The 17,663-nt window shown below is 45.0% G+C and overlaps 1 protein-coding gene across 1 annotated transcript in view; it reads left to right on the forward strand.

The window, feature by feature from the left end:
- Window positions 1-14,106, forward strand: part of NWD2 (NACHT and WD repeat domain containing 2) — an 88,214-nt gene extending 74,108 nt beyond the window's left edge. The window contains exons 5-7 of the mRNA XM_081959807.1: window positions 1,101-1,245; window positions 3,929-4,518; window positions 8,715-14,106. Of these exons, the coding sequence (XP_081815933.1) occupies window positions 1,101-1,245; window positions 3,929-4,518; window positions 8,715-12,647 (4,668 nt within the window). The 3' untranslated portion in view covers window positions 12,648-14,106. The remainder of the gene's footprint in view (window positions 1-1,100; window positions 1,246-3,928; window positions 4,519-8,714) is intronic.
- Window positions 14,107-17,663: the final 3,557 nt, after the last annotated feature.

The following is a 17,663-nucleotide window of genomic DNA, read 5'->3' on the forward strand; positions in this document are numbered from 1 at the left end:
ACTGTATATCAGCTTGCCATCAGAAATTGTGGGTGCTTCAGCCATGGAAGTTTTTAAGAAAAGACTGGGCAGGCACTTGTCTGAAATGGTAGATGGTCTCCTGCTTGAGCACAGGGCTGGACTAGAAGACCTCCAAGGTCCCTTCCAGCTCTGTTCTGATTGATCCATCTTGAGATCAGTTATCTTAATAGGGCTCACTTATCTTAAATTATACGCACCCCACTTAAAAATAAATATTCCTTCCTTCGGAACTATGCATACCGTTCCTGAAGGATTTCATTTTTACGAAAGCAGGAGGGCGGCAAATAAATTTAATAAACAAACGTATTAAACCAGGGGTGGAAAACTCAATTTTATTGAGGGCCACATCAGGGCTGCGTTTGACCTCGGAGGGCGGGGGGGGGGAGGTGGGAATGGCCAGGGGGGCCTGATCACGGTGGGAGTGGCTGCATAGGACCATGGTGGGCAGAGTGCTGGTAGACCCGGGGAGGCCAAAAACGGGTGATGGCAAGCAGCGCACGCAGCCCCCCCCCCTTTGCAGCCACAGGTGGATTGCTACCAGTTTGGACCGGTTCGGCCGGTAGTGATTTGGCAGCCTGGGTCGCTGGAACCGGCAGCGACCCAGGCCTGCCACGCCTACAAACCGGTTCTCCTACGGGGCTACCATCTTGATTTTCGATTAAGCGCATACACAGAGCAATTGTAACCACATACATTTAATTTTTTCCCTTTTTTATTTTACGCTTACGCAGACCTATTTTTTGGTGCAAATGTGCACGTGCACAGAGCGCAAAAAATTTGCCCGTACCGAACCGGCAGTAATGTCGGGAGCAACCCACCCCTGCCCGCGGCCTATTTTGCCCAGCAGAGGTACCATGGGCCGTTTCTTTCATATTTGCAGGCAGGGCCCACGGGCCAGATTTAAGCACCCTGCAGGCCGGATCCAGCCTTGAGTTTGACACCCCTGTATTAAACACATAAAACCCTTCCAAGTTAATTTTATCCACATGCGTTTGGGCCTGCGTTTTGCGATTGTCGAAACCCTGGCACTGATCTTTTCTTTTTTCTTCTTTTTGTCTTTCTTCTTTGTTGCTTTAAAGATGGAAGCCTCTTGCAACCCTGTCAGTGAGAGCAAATGGCAGGAGATATCAGAAGAAATTAAGGTGATGTTTAAGACAGCCGTGAAGATACTGTATGAAAAGGGGAAAATGAAACACAGTCAAGCAAAGAGATATCTTTCCTCTGGTAAACATGAAATCCAGGCACACCAGTGCGTAGACAGATAAATGCTGAGATAGGATTGCAACCTGATCAGGGAAGTATGTGCAAAAAAAGAAGGAAAAAAAGGAAATCGATTGCCTTAGATTTGAACCGTAGCCACTAATGGCATGTGATTCTTCGTCGCAGGTATTAATGTTCCTAAATTGGGTCTCTTCACCCTACTCCTGAAACGATGAAGAGATAGAAAAGGCACTGCAGAGGTAGTCCTCAGCTTACGACCACAATAGAAGCCATCCCCAAGGTGCTTTTTTTTATATAAAAGGCCACTGGACTTTCTGGTTTTTCGTTGAAGAGGTTTCGCTTCTCATCGCAACAAGCTTCCTCATTTCTGATCAGAGCAGAGGTAGTATTCAGCCGGTTCGGACCGGTTCGCCCAAAGAACCTTTCTCAATTCTGATCAGAGCAGAGGTGGTATTCAGCCGGTTCGGACTGGTTCGCCCAAAAAAGCTTCCTCAGTTCTCATCAGAGCAGAGGTGGTATTCAGCCGGTGCGGACCGGTTCGCCCAAAGAACCTTTCTCAGTTCTGATCAGAGCAGAGGTAGTATTCAGCCGGTTCGGACCGGTTCACCCGAAGAAGCTTCCTCAGTTCTGATCAGAGCAGAGGTGGTATTCAGCCGGTTCGGACCGGTTCGCCCAAAGAACCTTTCTCAGTTCTGATCAGAGCAGAGGTGGTATTCAGCCGGTTCGGGCGAACTGGTCCGAACCGGCTGAAGAACCTTCCTCAGTTCGACCAAAGAAGCTTCCTCAGTTCTGATCGGAGCAGAGGTGGTATTCAGCTCGTTCGGACCGGTTCGCCCAGAGTGGTAGTGGAAATCACGATTTTGGGCAAACTGTTCCAAACCGGCTGAATGCCACCCGCTCACCCGCCCCGGCTCTATGCCATCCTATTTAGGCCCGATTCTTTAGGCCAGGTGCATGTGTGGAAGGGGCGCACACGAGCAAAGCGATGTGGCGAACCGGTGGTAACAAAATGTGAAACGCACCACTGGATGAGAGCCTCACATTTCTGTGGCTGAGTCAGGCATTTGTTAAAATGAGCTTTGTCTGATTGTGCGACCTCCCTTGTCACCGTTGTTAAGCAAACCACTACCATTGTTAAGCTGCCAACATAGTGGCTGAGTGAATCTGGTTTCCTCATTGATCTTGCTTGTTGGACGGTGACCCCCAGGACATAAATACGAATCCGTTGCCAAGCATCTGAGTTTTGATCACGTGACTATGGGGATCCTGCAATGGTCGTAAGTGTGAATGGTCATAAGTCACTTTCTCCAGTGCTGTTGTAACTTTGAACGGTCACTAAATGAACGGTTGTAAGAAAAGGACTACCTACCTAGAGCATAACTGGCTTTGTCTTCCTGGCCCCAAGAATAGAATATGGGGAAACAATTAGAGAAGCTTGATAGAGTTTGATACAGCCTAAATGTCTGTGGAGATTCTCAGTCATGGTTGTCCCAAAGGTGCTTTTTCAAGAGGCCACTGGACCAGGGACGTGCGGGCAGGGGAGGCAGGGGAGGCAGAGCCTCACCGCTCTCATCATGAAAAGGAAAAAAGGGGAAAGGGAAAAGGCACACGTGGTCCGATTCCCCACCTTCCTGAGTCAACATGAAGGGACCGTAGAGCGTGAGCTGCGGGACCACGGAGCACGCTCCACGGTCCCCTTCATGTTGACTGAGGAAGGCGGGGAACGGGACCACGTGTGCAGGAGGCTGAGGCTGCCTCAGCCTCCTGCACACATGGTCCCGTTCCCCGTCTTCCTGATGACGTCACCAGCCTCACCAGCCATAAACCTCACCGCACATCACTGCACTGGACTTTCTGGGATTTTTTTGAAGACGTTTCGCTTCTCATCCAGGAATCTTCTTCAGCTTTCTCCAGTCTACAACACAGTCCTTTCAACAGTTCCAAGAAGGCTCCACACCCATTTGTACTACTCAGGTGACCCTGAGGACACAGATAAACCTCCAAGTGGCCTCAAAGACTCTCTAAAAGGATGCAAATGACCAGCTGTCTGCAAGGAGTATAAACCCTTCCCTTCCCCACCATCCAGTCAGAGCAGAAGAAGCTTCTTGGATGAGAAGCAAAATGTCTTCAAAAAACCCCCAATAAAGTCTAGTTGCCTCTTGAAAAAGCACCTTTGGGACAACCATGACCTGGATGACTGAGAAGCTCCATAGACATTTAAGTTGGGTGGACTTCAACTCCCAGAATTCCTGCAGCCAAGCTCAGGAACTTTTAAGATGGGTGGACTTCAACTCCCAGAATTTTCCCAATCAATCTCAAGAACTTTAAGATGGATCTTAAACTCCCAGAATTTTCCCAGCCATACTCAGGAACATTAGGTTCTGGGACTTTAACTCCTAGAATTTCCCCAACCAATCTCAGGAATTTTAAATTCTAGGACTTCAAGTCCCAAAAATTCCCCCAGCTAACCGCAGGAGCTTCCTCACCATTCGGTCAGAGCTGAAGAAGCTTCTTGGATGAGAAGCGAAACATCTTCAAAGAAAAAACAGTCCTGTTGCTTCTTGAAAAAAAATCACTTTTGATACAGCCTAGTAAATTTGGATTCCGCGCAGCAGATTTGACTTTATTCTACACAATCTTTAGATGTTCTCTTATTTCTCCTCTCCCCCCCTTTCTCTTCTCTTAGCTATCGAAGACGAGTTTGATTTCGCCCTAGGAAAACAAACCCCGGCTTTTTTGAAGAAGTGTGTTTGTTACATCCGGAAGATTGCCAATATCGAACGTTTCGTGAAAATCCCCGAGATGGATAAATATATGGACGTGTTTCGCAGCGGTGGGAAGTTTCTGAGGGATCCTGAGGCGCTTGAAAAACTCATCCGACTCAGGGACGAATTTGTACCTACCATTGTGGCTTCGTCCAACTTGAGAGTCTACACCTCCGTTACACATTGTGACATCAAGTACGGTTACACCCAAGAAGTGGAGAGCCACTACATTGAAGGTCTCGGCAAACAGTTCTATGAAGACATGATTGATATCATTCAAGCAACCGTCCAACAGAATTTTGACATGGAGACGGACTGGATTTATGATGAAGTCCTGCAACATTCGTCTCTGTGTAGAACCTACTCTTCCTTCTACGAATATAGATGTGAGGCCAGAACTGTCATGCGTAAATACCTCCTGCCGAAGAAACTGGGCCATCTTAACCCTCTTATCGTCTATGGGGGGCCCTGCACCGGGAAAACATTTTTATTAGCGGAGGTGGCAAAGAAGGTAAAAAGCCCACAGCCCTCCTGTTAATTTTTTTTTCTCCCTTACTGTTTTAAACCTAAACAGTTTAAAGACTTAAAGTCTTTAAAGAGTTAATCTTTTAAAGACTAAAACTGAAGACTAAAAGTCTGTAGAGATAATCAGTCATCCAGATCATGGTTGTCCCAAAGGTGCTTTTTTCAGCTGGACTTCCTTGTATTTTCTTTGAAGACCGTCCAGAGTTGAAGAAGCTTCTTGGATGAGAAGCGAAATGTCTTCAAAGAAAAAATAAAGGAAGTCCAGTTGCCTCCTGAAAAAAAAAGCACCTTTGGGATAATTGAAGATTACTTCTCTGCTTTATTTTAAGATGTAGTTGGAGCTTTCTCTAGATCACTTCACCTGTTGGTTGCCTTATTCTTGAAGTTGCCGATAGACAAGAAAAAGCATTTGACTCATTAAAGTTGACAAGTCTCTTAAAGCAGGCTCAACTTTATTTTAGACTCACACAAAGAGGCTGAAAGAGGCACTTTTGCCTATCTTATGCTTGTCATGTGATTTACATTGTGATGCCTGATGACTGACTCACGTTTATGACGGTTACATTGTCCCTGGGTCATGTGATCCCCTTTTGCGACCGTCTGACAAGCAAAGTCAATGGGGGAAGCCAGATTCACTTAACAACCGTGTTCCTAATTTTACAACCACAGCAACTCTCTGAACGTATGTGGCCAGAAAAGTCGTAAAACAGGGCAAAGCTCACTTAACAAATTTCTCGCTTAGCAACATAAACATCGGGCTCAATTGCTTTACTTCTCTCTTTACTGAATTGCTTTACTTCTCTCTTTACTGAAATGAATTTCAATTCTTATAGGGTAAGAACTCTGTTTTAGCACAACTTGTTAAATAATAAATAAATACCACTCGTGCTATTTAGAGAGTAACATTGTTGTGATGTTCTCTGCTCCTTAAAGGAGATGGTTCTGCAAATGTAAAATTACAAGACAATTCATAGATGTTACCGTTTTTGGAGTATAAGACACACTTCCCCCTCTCCCTAAAAGTGGGTGAAAATTTTGGTGCACCTTGTACAGCAAATGTTGCGGCAGGAGGGGAGGGGAGTTGGTGGTAAAATGCCAATTAGCTGTTCTAGAATGAGCGTGGCAGTGAATGGGTGGTGGCAAATATAGATTGACAAACAGGACACGTCAGCAAATGGGCCGTGGCCTGTTTGTCTGCATGGGCTGCAGTGGCTTATGGGGGCAGAAAACGGGGTGTAGCAAATGGGGCGCAACAGATGAATACCGGATGGATGCTGGGAGGCAGAGGCAGATTTTTTTTCTTGTTTTCCTTCCCCGAAAAAGCTAGGTGTGTCTTATACTCCAGAGCAGTGATAGCTAACCTTTTTGGTGTCGAGTGGCCAAAGTGAAACCCAAAAATGCAATGCAAGCGCCCCTGCATGTGCACCCCATTCCACCTTGCATACACCCCTCCCTCCCGTGCATGCATGCATCCATGCTTGTGCCCCCCCCGTGCCCCGTTTTGGCTTTCAGGTTGGTGCAGGCAGCTTTCCAGGCCCAAAACAGGGTGCAGGGGGGCACACATTCATGCATGGGAACCCCCCAAATGGAATGCAAGCTCCTCCCACACATGTGCCCTGCCTCCCTGTGTGTGAGTGTCCCCCGCATGTGCCCCGCCCTCACACATGCACAGCAGAGACTCAAAGGCCAGCTTGCCGGCAGAAGGCATGCGTGCATGCGTGGTGGAGCTGGGCTTCGACGATGGTTACCATGCCTGCAGTGAGGGCTCTGCATTCCACCTGTGGCACATGTGCCATTGTTTCACCATCATGGCTTCAGAGTGTCTTATACTCCAGAAAATGTGGGTATATACCAGGGGTGAAATCCAGCAGGTTCTGGAGAACTGGTAGCAGAACTTTTGAGTAGTTTGAAGAACCGGTAGTGTAAATTTTGAGTAGTTCGGAGAACCGGCAAATCCCACCTCTGGCCGGCCCCAGAATGGGGTAGAAATGGAGTTTTTGCAGTATCCTTCCCCTGCCACGCCCACCAAGCCACGCCCACCAAGCCACACCACGCCCACAGAACCAGTAGTAAAAAAAAATGAATTTCACCATTGGTATAAACATTTATGAATTTTCAAGATTTAAAGCCTTCTAATCAAAAACAACTTCCTTTATGTTCAGACTTTTAGTTTTAAAATGAGAATGCTTCCTCCAGGCCACTTGGTCATATATTCTTCGTGCTTGTGTTATAATTTAATACCATACCAATTTTCCTGCCCGAGGTCCTTTAGAATAATCCTAACCATTATTTATACTGGTCAAACTTGAATTTAAACCGTGATTTTTTTTAAAGCAAGCGTAGTTTAATGAAATGCACTCCTTTTTAATAGCATCTAGAATTGTCCGTCTGTGACTTTCCACTGGTGAAAACAACCAGCAAACAGATGAAAGAGAATATAACTGTAGATCGAATGATACCTTGTTTCCCTGAAATTAAGACCTCCCCGGATAATAAGCCCAATCGAGCTTTTGAGCGCATGCCCTAAAATAGTCTCTCCCTTAAAATAAGCCCTCCCTGAAAATATTGCAACCCAGCAGCAGCCATGAGGTGACCACGCTCGCCGCCTCCTGCACCTCAAAAATAATAAGACCTCCCCGAAAATAAGGCCAAGTGCTTATTTCAAGGGTCAAGGTTGACTGAGCCTTCCATCCTTCCGAGGTCTGTAAAATGAGGACCCAAAATTGTTGAGGGGCAATAGGCTGACTCTGTAAACCACTTAGAGAGGGGTCTAAAGCGATATATAAGTCTAAGTGCTATTGCTAGTTCCAGGTTGGATCTCTCTTTGATAGGCTTCTAACCATTACTTCTTGTCCTGCTGTCAGATATTTTGGAGAATAGGTCCACCCCTTCTTCTCTGTGACAAATACTGGAAGACTACTATCAAATTACTCCTAGTCCTTCTCTTCATTACACTAGACAGACCCAGTTCCCACAACCATTTTTGATGTACAAGTAGTCCTCAACGTGCAGCCACAATTGAGCTCAAAATTTCTGATGTTAAGTGAGAAATGTATTAACTAAGTTTACCCCATCTTATGACTTTTCTTGCCACATTTGTTAAGTGAACTACTGTAATCGTTAAGTTAGTCACCCCACTGTTAAGTGAATCTGGCTTCCCCATTGACTTTGTGTCAGGGTAAAGATTTAAGAGCAGACCAGCTGCTACAATGATGTAACGCAGTCAGCAAGGTTTTTGGGCTGATATCACTTTAAGAGCCTGTAATAAGAAGACGCCCTGTTAGAGGCATATCTCTCTCTCTGTGCGTGCTTCCGTGCTGTAATTGCTGTTTGTTTGAGGTCTGACTAGAGTATGTGTATGTATATATTCTTTGTATATATTCTGTATTTACTCCTGGGTTCTCTCACATAATCACACTTTGTGCACTCTGACATTTTGCTTGTCAGAAGGTTGCAAAAAGGATCACATGACCCTGGGACACTGCGACCATCATAAATGTGAGTCGGTCATCAAGCATCTGAATGTAAATTACGTGACCATGGCTTCAATGGTCATAAGTGTGAAAAATGCTCATAAGTCCTTTTATTCAGTACCATTGTCAGCATCGAGGCAACCTTAGAGCTTCAAGGGGGAAAAGGGAATGGAGCTGGCAGAGAGAGAGAGAGAGAGAGAGAGAGAGAGAGAGAGAGAGAGAGAGAGAGAGAGAGAAAGGCGGAGCCTGGGGCATCCATCAGCCCTCAGATGGAGAGTCAACAGCCCTCAGGTCTGGAGGTGGCTGATGAGGAAGAGGAAGAACAGCTGGGTCTAGTGCCTGACGCACGGATGTGCAGAAGGCAGAGGAGAGGAGAGCAGTGGAAATCTATGGGCTAGTCCTTGGGCCAGAAGAGCCACCACTGCTAGCAAAACCCCACCCTACCTCTGGGAATAAAAGGCAGGGGGCGGAGAGGGATAGATGTGGCAAACGACTATTCATCTCCCTGCTGGACAGACTTGTTAGCCTGCAGTGAGAGAGAAACTTTTTGCCGGGGCTGCCGGGGCTCCTAATAAAGGAATTGTTGATTTAAATACAGAGGGTTTGTCGTGTTTGGAGAGTTGGGTCAGAATGCCATGTTTCTTGCGTGTGTGTCTGGATTAAGTCTACTAACTTGAACAATTAACCTCTTTGTACTTCTACTTTGCAGGCTTATGTTTGGCTGAAGGAAGAGATGGGACCGGAATCAGATCCTGTGGTGATCATAAGATTTATAGGATCTACAGAGATGAGTACAAACCTGAGGACCCTCCTTCAAAGTATTTGTGAACAGTTAGCAGTCAACTATCGATGCCTCGTGCAAAGCTACCCAAAAAAGACCCTCGATCTCCGAGACTTGTTTGTTAACCTTTTGAACGAGTCTTCCTTTCATCGACCGTTGGTTTTAATCTTTGACGCTCTGGAACAGCTGGCGGATCACGAGGACGCTAGGAAATTGTGGTGGCTCCCTGTTCACCTGCCTCGTTCGGTGCGCATTATCTTGTCTACTCTGCCGAACAAACATGGCATCCTGCAAAAACTAAAGAGCCTAATCCATGACGAAGACAACTACGTTGAGTTGACAGCAAGGGACAGGAAGATGTGCAGCCAAGTCCTCAAGCAACAGCTGCTCCAAGTGAAGAGAAAAATCACATCGGGCCAACAGATCTACGTCAACGAAGCTTTCTCTAAATGCACTCTGCCGATGTTTGTGAACTTAACCTTCCAAGAAATTCGACGTTGGAGGTCTCACAAGGATGTCAATGAGTCTTCCCTCTGCGTCACTGTTCACGACGGCATAGAGCAGATGTTCTGGTCCCTGCAGAACATCTGTGGAGCGAGACTTTTGTCCCGAGCCCTTGGCTATATCACAATGTCCAAAGTTGGCTTGAGTGAAATGGAATTGGAAGACATTTTGGCTCTCGATAACACCGTCATGCTCGAGCTAAGTCAACGCGTCAGGAACCTCAATCCATTGAGAGTACCTTACATCTACATCGCCAAACTAAAAGAAGGATTAACGGGATACCTCGTAGAAAGACAAGTCAAAAATGTAACCCTTTTAGTTTGGGCGAATCGGCACCTACAACTGATTGCCCAAAAGATTTATCTTCACAGTGAAGAAGATGTGCATGACATGCACGCTGTCATTGCAGAGTATTTTCTAGGGGTTTGGTCCGGAGGCCGGAGGAAATCTCTTTATGGCGAAGATCAATATCTGAATGGCTGCCTGGACAGTGACAGCAGGAGTATGAACAATGAGGAGAGGCACATGATGGACCTCATGAATTTCGACAGGCAGTCTCCCGATCAGCCTTGGGTCTTCCAGTGCAACCCTTTGGAGCCTGATATTTTTTTCATTAACCACCGGAAAATGACCGAGCTTTTGCACCACCTAACCAAGTCCGGGAAATCTGATGACATTTTGTATGGCGTCATCATGAACTTCAGCTGGCTTTACACCATGATCAAAATTGGACAGTTCGACAAAGCCCTCTCGGATGTGGAGCTGGCCTACAACTACTCACAGGAAAAAGAGCTGAAGTTTCTAGCAACCATCCTGCGGGCCATCAAATACAAAGTGATCAAATATCCAGCGACCCTCTCAGCTGAATTACAACAGAGGCTACTCCCGGTAGTCAGCTCCTTGCCCAAACTGAGACAGCTTCTTCTAGAGTGTGACAAAGATGGCCCTAAGTATTGTTCTATTGTTCCACTTCATTCTGCTATGGATGTCACTTATAGTCCTGAACGGCTACCTCTGTCCTCCAGCAGCTCTCAAGTGACCGAAATCCTACCTACCTTCAATCCAGGTATAGTTATTGTTGCTCTAGAAAATGGGTCCATCAGTACCTGGGATATTGAGACCCGCCAACTCTTAAGGCAAATTACAACCACTCAGTCAGTTATTTTGGGCATGAAACTGACGAGCGATGAAAAATACCTTGTGGTGGCTACCACCAAGAACACACTCTTGATTTACGACAATCTAAACTCTTGTCTTCTCTCCGAGGTGGAAATTAAAGGCTCAAAGCATAGCGGAATTGGAGTGAGTTCAAGTTTTATAAATGGATTTGCCCTCTCTGTAAACCATGTGCTGTCGTGGTTGGAAGCTAGTAAAGACATCACGGTGATTGATCTACTCTATGGATGGCCACTTCATCAGTTCCACTGTTGGTACGAAGTCACTTGCGTCCAGTGTTCAGGAGATGGGATGTACGCTTTCTGTGGACAACATCTGAACACGGCATCAATATTTCATTTGGGCAGCGGCGACAAGCTGGCCACGGTGACCTCTGAATTCTCGGGAGGGTTTGTTAAGTTTCTTCTCGTCTTAGATGCAGCTCAAGAGATGGTCATGGTGGACAGTGAAGGGGCCCTCTCTGTTTGGAACACGGAGGAAATTGCCCACCCTCAATTAATGGACGACTTTGATTGCAGGAGGGGGGACAGCGAATTTGTCAGCCTTGAACTTGCTGAAGACCAAAGTGCCATTCTAATCTGCAAATCTCTCGGGATTGACCTCTTGGACACCAGCATGTGGAAAGTCGCAGAAAAGTTTAGAGCGAAAAGGAACGAGCGCTTCGTCTCCGCCGCATTATCCAAAAATGGAGATTATATCATTGCATCGATTGAAAACACCTCTGCCATTTTCATTTGGAGAAGAGACAACGGGCAGTGCATGGCGACCTTACAAGAAATCTCAGGGAACATTGTCCGGTTGATGAAGTCAAACCATCACAACATGCTGCTCTCCTTGTCCACCAGCGGGGTCCTTTCGGTATGGGACATCGATATTATCGCTGCAATGTCCAATATTGACAAAACTGGGAAGCCGATCCAAAGACTGGTTTTGCCCGCCAAGGGGGAAGCGATTTACACGCTGGATGGATCCGAAGCTATCCATAAATGGAACTTCAGCACGGGGTTCATTGAAGCAATATTTAAGCACGAAAGCCTGGTTGAAAACTGTGTCCTGACTTCCAATGGGAAACTGATGATTACGTCTGATGACAAATGCAGCCAGTACGTGTGGCAAACGGGCTCCGGCGAAAATCTCTTCCGCATCAACGGGCAAAGGATATGCCAACTGTTGATAACCCACAACGACCAGTTTGTGGTCTCCCTCTGTGAGCAAAACGCATCCAGGGTTTGGAGGCTGTCTACAGGACACCGTGTGTGCAACATTCTTGTTGCCTTGCAGAACGCATTTATAACCACGGCAAACACCTTTGTGGTTGGGATGACAAAGAACAAAGTGTTAGCAGTCAGCCTGTGGAGTGGTAGCATAACCAAGAAGTTTTCTTGCGATGATGGCATCACCATTGTGGATATCAAACTCATCCCGGATTGCCCGGATATCGTAATCTTTATAACATCTGCTGAAACCGTGAACATCTACAGTCTTACTGAGGAAGTCATCTCTAGGCGTTTACAGCTGCCTAATAGTTTCTTGAAAACATTAGAGGATTTTGAAATATCTCCCAATGGAAAACTGGGAATTCTCTCTTGTGGGGATGAGAATATCAACATCCTAGATCTTCACAGCGGCAAACTTCGAGTGGTCCATGCATCAGGTATCATCTGGAGGCAGAGGCTGTCTCAGGACGGACGCTACCTGGTGTACATTTGTTTTCGCAGCGGGGAAGACGACGAGGATAACAGCGCCATCTCTATCTTAATTGTAATGAGGTTGGCGGATGGCAAAAACATCGGAGCCTGCTCGCTCTACAAAACCCCCGCTTCCCTAACTCTTTCCCAGAGGCACCTGAACATCATCGTGGGCTTCGACGACGGAAGCATCGCCACGTACACTGTGGTGGATCGCGTGGATGCCGCCCTGAAAATCAAAATCGCTACGTCAAACAGCCGGCAGATTTTCAACAATGCCACTCAAATGATGAAGCCGAAGTGTCACCATTACAGCTTCAAGGCGACTGCCGACTGCATCTGGAGAGAATCAACGGAGGTGTTTGCGAGAGACAGTCCCATCACCGTGGTGGATGTGGAGACCAGCGACGCCACCCCCACCAAAAAACACAACTATTGCTACGACAAAGTGTGCTCCGCCATAGACTGCAGAGTGTTCACTGCTGGCAACTAAGCGTCGAACACGGAGTCCGCTCGCCCTTCCGCACGACGGATATTGCATTTGTTATTGGGGCACGAGCCTGTTTTTTTTTTTTTAAAAAAAGAAGCCAATTTAAAAACTAATACAATTTCACGAGGCAAAGAGAAAATATTTGAAGGCGAAGCTTGATCCACAGTGTTTCAAGCAATATCGTCCGATGTATTCTGCTGTTTTCTAAAAAAATGGGGTAGGAAAGAAGGCTTTTCAATAAGCAATGACGCTATATTTCATATTGGAATGGGGCAGATCATGCATTTTTTAAACTAAAAACTAAAAAAAATAACACCAAAAAAATCCAGCTGACCAGAAGCAATTTTGAATTGATATACCACTTGCAAAAAAAAATAGTATTTTTCCTTCTGATGGTGCAACCAGATGTTACATGTCACCTTGAAAAAGTTTGATGCATTCCATAAACATTTGAAATAGCAGCTGTTAGAACCCCAACCCCCCCCCACTCAGACACACAAAGACATACAAAATACCGCATTTTTCGGATGCACTGGAGTACAAGACGCACCAAGGTTTTGAAGAGGCAAATTGAAAAAAAAAAGTTTTTGCACTCTGCAAACATCCCAAAAACGGGCCCGTTTTTTTTTAAAGGGCATGAATAGCCTTTAGGAGGCTTATAGAGTGCTCCTGGGGGCTGGGAGGGCCAAAACCAAGCAAAAAACAGCCCATTTTTTGCTCATTTCTGCCTTCCCCAGCCCCCAGGAGCTCTCTGAAAGCCTCCTAAAAGCTATGTACGGCCATTTTGGTGAAGGGGGAAAAAAAATCCTGTATTCAGTGTATATGTCACACCCAGATTTTTGGCCTCTTTTGAGAGAAAAAGGTGCATCTTATACTCCAAAAAATATGGTAATTGATTAAAAGAAAACAGCAAGGGGATTTTTTCAGCCAGTGAATAGCACGAATTCCCCCAGATTTTTCAGTCATGGCCATCCTTTCATATAAATTTTTTGTCACTTAACTCGGTGCTCTTATAGCGCTGATTCATTCTGCTTGGTTTTTCCTCTCACCTGGTTCAGGTAGAGAAGCAGGTGAAGTAATCTAAAACATTGTCTTTGAATTAAACAAAATACCCCAAATTGCAAGCGCTTCAAACGTCGACGAAAGTTTTCTATTGCAAAAATACAATTTTGACAAAATGGCCGATTTAGATCCTGTAAAGCAGGGGTGTAGAACGTGGCTGACTGGAGGATTTCGGAATTGAAGTCCACAAGTCTTAAAGTTCCCAAGGTTTGCACACTCCTGCTTTACGGGATCTAGCATGGCTGACTGGGGGATTCTGGGAGTTGAAGTCCACAAGCCTTAAAGTTGCCAAGGTTGGACCACATGGTAAAGAAAGCAGTTTTGTCTGGATTTTGTGCTGTTTTCTATATCCTTCCCAATGTTTTTCAGTACAATGCTTAAGGCAGAGGTGTCAAACTCAAGCCCAGAGGCCAAATTCGGCCTGCGGGGTGCTTAGATCTGGCCCTGGAAACAGCGGACCGGCCCACAGTGCCTCTGCCAGCGAAAACAGAGCACAGGAAGGCTCCGTGCGGCCCTCCAGAGGGTCATTGAAGGAGGCCATTGCAGCCGAAAACTGAGCTTGTAAGGGCTGTGGGCAACACTCTATTTTTGCTGACAGAGAGTTGCAGGAGGTTGTCGCAGCCGAAAATGGAGTGTGGGCACAGGCGCACCCAATATGAATGATGTTGAACTGGTCATGCCCACCCCGGCTCCCCAAGGTCACACACAACCCTGATGCATCCCTCAGTGAAATCGAGTTTGACACCTCTGGCTTAAGGGATATCATTTTTCCCTCAGAAAGGACATTAGGAACCGTCCATCCCATTCCATTCTCTCTTTTTACATCAAAAAACCATTCTTATGATCCGTTGTGTTGTAAGAAAATCTGGCTGATTCTACTCCTTGCAGGAATCAGAATGGGAAGGATTCACACATCCTTCCCGACGCATTTAGTGTCTGCCTTATATTGTCATTCCTGTTCTTTCCTGCGCGAAATACAGACGCGATGACCAAATTACTCGGGGACTCCAGTGACACGCTCGCCTATGCGCTGAAAAAGAAGCAAACAACAACAGCAACAAAAATCTGGCTGCCTAAAGGGTTCTTTACTGTTACACTTTGTAATAAATTTCTTACTTCTCTGTACAATATCATACTCTTCACTTCCTGTTTAGGTTGGCCTTTTTATAAGATTTTATGACTTTGATGCCTGCGAGTGTTAGGAAAAATAGGGGTGTAATTCTGATATTTATTTTTTTTAAGTTCATCTCCTCCTGTTCTCCTACCCTTGCCTTTTCTAACCGAGAGCTCTCACCAGATGGTCCCTAGAGGAGATGGGATTTGTAGTCCAAAGATATCTAGAAAGCTCTCTATGAATTGGATACGCGGAGCTCAATTAAGATATAAAGTATGTGAGTTTCAGAGGGAGGATCCGAGGGGTGAAATGCTACCGGTTCGATCCGATTCACCCGAACCGGTAATAAAAAATGATACCTGTTCACTTGAACCGGTAGTAAAAAAAAAATGCTTTAAAAATTTTTTTTAAAGATTCTGACGATCAGCTGTGACAATCAGCTATGCCACGTGATTTATATCACCGGAACCTTTTAAAAACTTTTTAAAGCATTTTTTTACTACTGATTCAGGCAAATAGGTAGTAAAAAAAATGCTTTTAAAAAGTTTTTTAAAAAGTTCCAATGATCAGCTGTGACAATCAGCTATGCCACGTGATTTATATTAGCTAGAAATCAGGAAATCCTTCTTTTTAGCAAATCTAAATCACGCGGCACAGCGTTTCCCCCCCCCCCCCGCTTTTCTACGTACCTTTGCACACTCAGAAAAGGCTTCTTAGCACTTGCGGGTGTGCATGCGCGTGAAGTGCGCAAACCACGTGAAGAGAACCGGTAGCAGACTTCAGAGCATTTCACTTCGGGAGGATCCCTCCCATTAATTACAGAAAGTATAAAATATTTCTAACTGTCTCTGAGTGTGAACCACATATGTGTGTAGGCCGGTCTTCCATTTTAAAATAAGGGCCACTGGTGTCTCATCCCAGCTTGTGTGCATTTTATGACAGAAGTAGGTAAAACAGGTGCTTGTTCTGGTTTTGTCAGGCCAATATTTGAGGTCTCCGAGTATCCTACTTGTAAAATCCTGTGGCGCAGAAGCCCTCAGAGCAAATTGGCACAGGGGATGAGCTTACACTTAATCACGGAGGGAATTTGCACATCACTTGCTAGATGGTCAATTTCCTTTTTGACATCAACATGTCATATACAGCCTCCTGGGAGAGTGGTGTGGTGGCCTAGAGTTAGAACTCTTGACTCACAGTCAGGAGGCTGTGAGTTCGATCCTAGGTAGAGGCAGATATTTCTCACTCTGGGCACAATGAGAATATATCTGCTAAACAAAACTCCACATTGGTGACAGGTAGGGCATCTGGTCATGAAACAGTCTGCTAGCTATTCAGATGCCCAGACTCCACCCCGCAAGGGATTATGGGGTGGTTAAAAGAAGATGATATTACAGCCTCCTGGGAGCCATTTAATCTTGAATTCTCAAATGACACGAGGCCAATGATGTACAGTTCATCCAATGGTGAAGAAGTTGCTCTAGATGGGTTTTTGGACTATGAAAACAGCTTCCTAATTAAATTGAAATTTGCAGCGGAGAAATTGGATATTAGAATAGGCGTGCCAGTGGATCAAATACATTTGTGCTTTAGTTTCATTGAGCTGTTAAGTGTATTTTCTTACAGGTTCTCCCCCCTCAATCCAATATTTTAATGTCATTCATCAACTTGGTTCAGATAGTCCTTGACTTACAACCACAATTGTGCCCCTTTTCTTGCCGCAGTTGTCAATTGTACACTGTTTACTTATCTTATCACAACCCAGCTGTTTCCTGATGAGTCTTAGCAGTTCAAGCTCCCGTATTAAGCCCAACCTTTAAAACGTTGATAAAACCAATTTAAAAGAGCTGCATATAATTAAGTGACTTGAGGTCCTCAAAATAAATAAATAAACATGCTGTGTCTCACTTTCTGACACATCTCTGCAGGAAATAGATGATAGATAGATAGATAGATAGATAGATAGATAGATAGATAGATAGATAGATGGATGGATGGATGGATGGATGGATGGATGGATGGATGGATGGATGGATGGATGGATGGATGGATGGATAGATAGATAGATAGATAGATAGATAGATAGATAGATAGATAGATAGATAGATAGATAGATAGATAGATAGATAGATAGATAGAGATAGATGATAGATAGATAGATAGATGATAGATAGATAGATAGATAGATAGATAGATAGATAGATAGATAGATAGATAGAGATAGATGATAGATAGATAGATAGATAGATGATAGATAGATAGATAGATAGATAGATAGATGATAGATGATAGATAGATAGATAGATAGATAGATAGATAGATAGATAGATAGATAGATGATAGATAGATAGATGATAGATAGATGATAGATAGATAGATAGATGATAGATAGATAGATAGATAGATAGATAGATAGATAGATAGATAGATAGATAGATAGATAGATAGATAGATAGATTAAAAAGGTAATGATTCCCCTCACACATATGTGCTAGTAGTTCCTGAGTCTAGGGGGCGGTGCTCATCTCCATTTCAAAGCCAAAGAGCCAGCGCTGTCTGAAGACATCTCTGTGGTCATGTGTCCGGCATGACTAAATGCTGAAGGCCCATGGAACGCTGTTACCTTCTCACCAAAGGTGGTTCCTATTTTTCTCCTTGCATTTTTTACGTGCTTTCCAACTGCTAGGTTGGCAGAAGCTGGGACAAGTAACGGGAGCTCACTCCGTTACACGGCACTAGGGCTTTGGACTGCTGAACTGCCGAACTTTCTGATTGACAAGGTTAGTGTCTTAGCCACTGAGCCACCATGTCCTAGATAGATAGATAGATAGATAGATAGATAGATA

The sequence above is a fragment of the Natrix helvetica genome (assembly GCF_964273705.1).
Source record: "Natrix helvetica genome assembly, chromosome: 7".
Taxonomy (NCBI): domain Eukaryota; kingdom Metazoa; phylum Chordata; class Lepidosauria; order Squamata; family Natricidae; genus Natrix; species Natrix helvetica.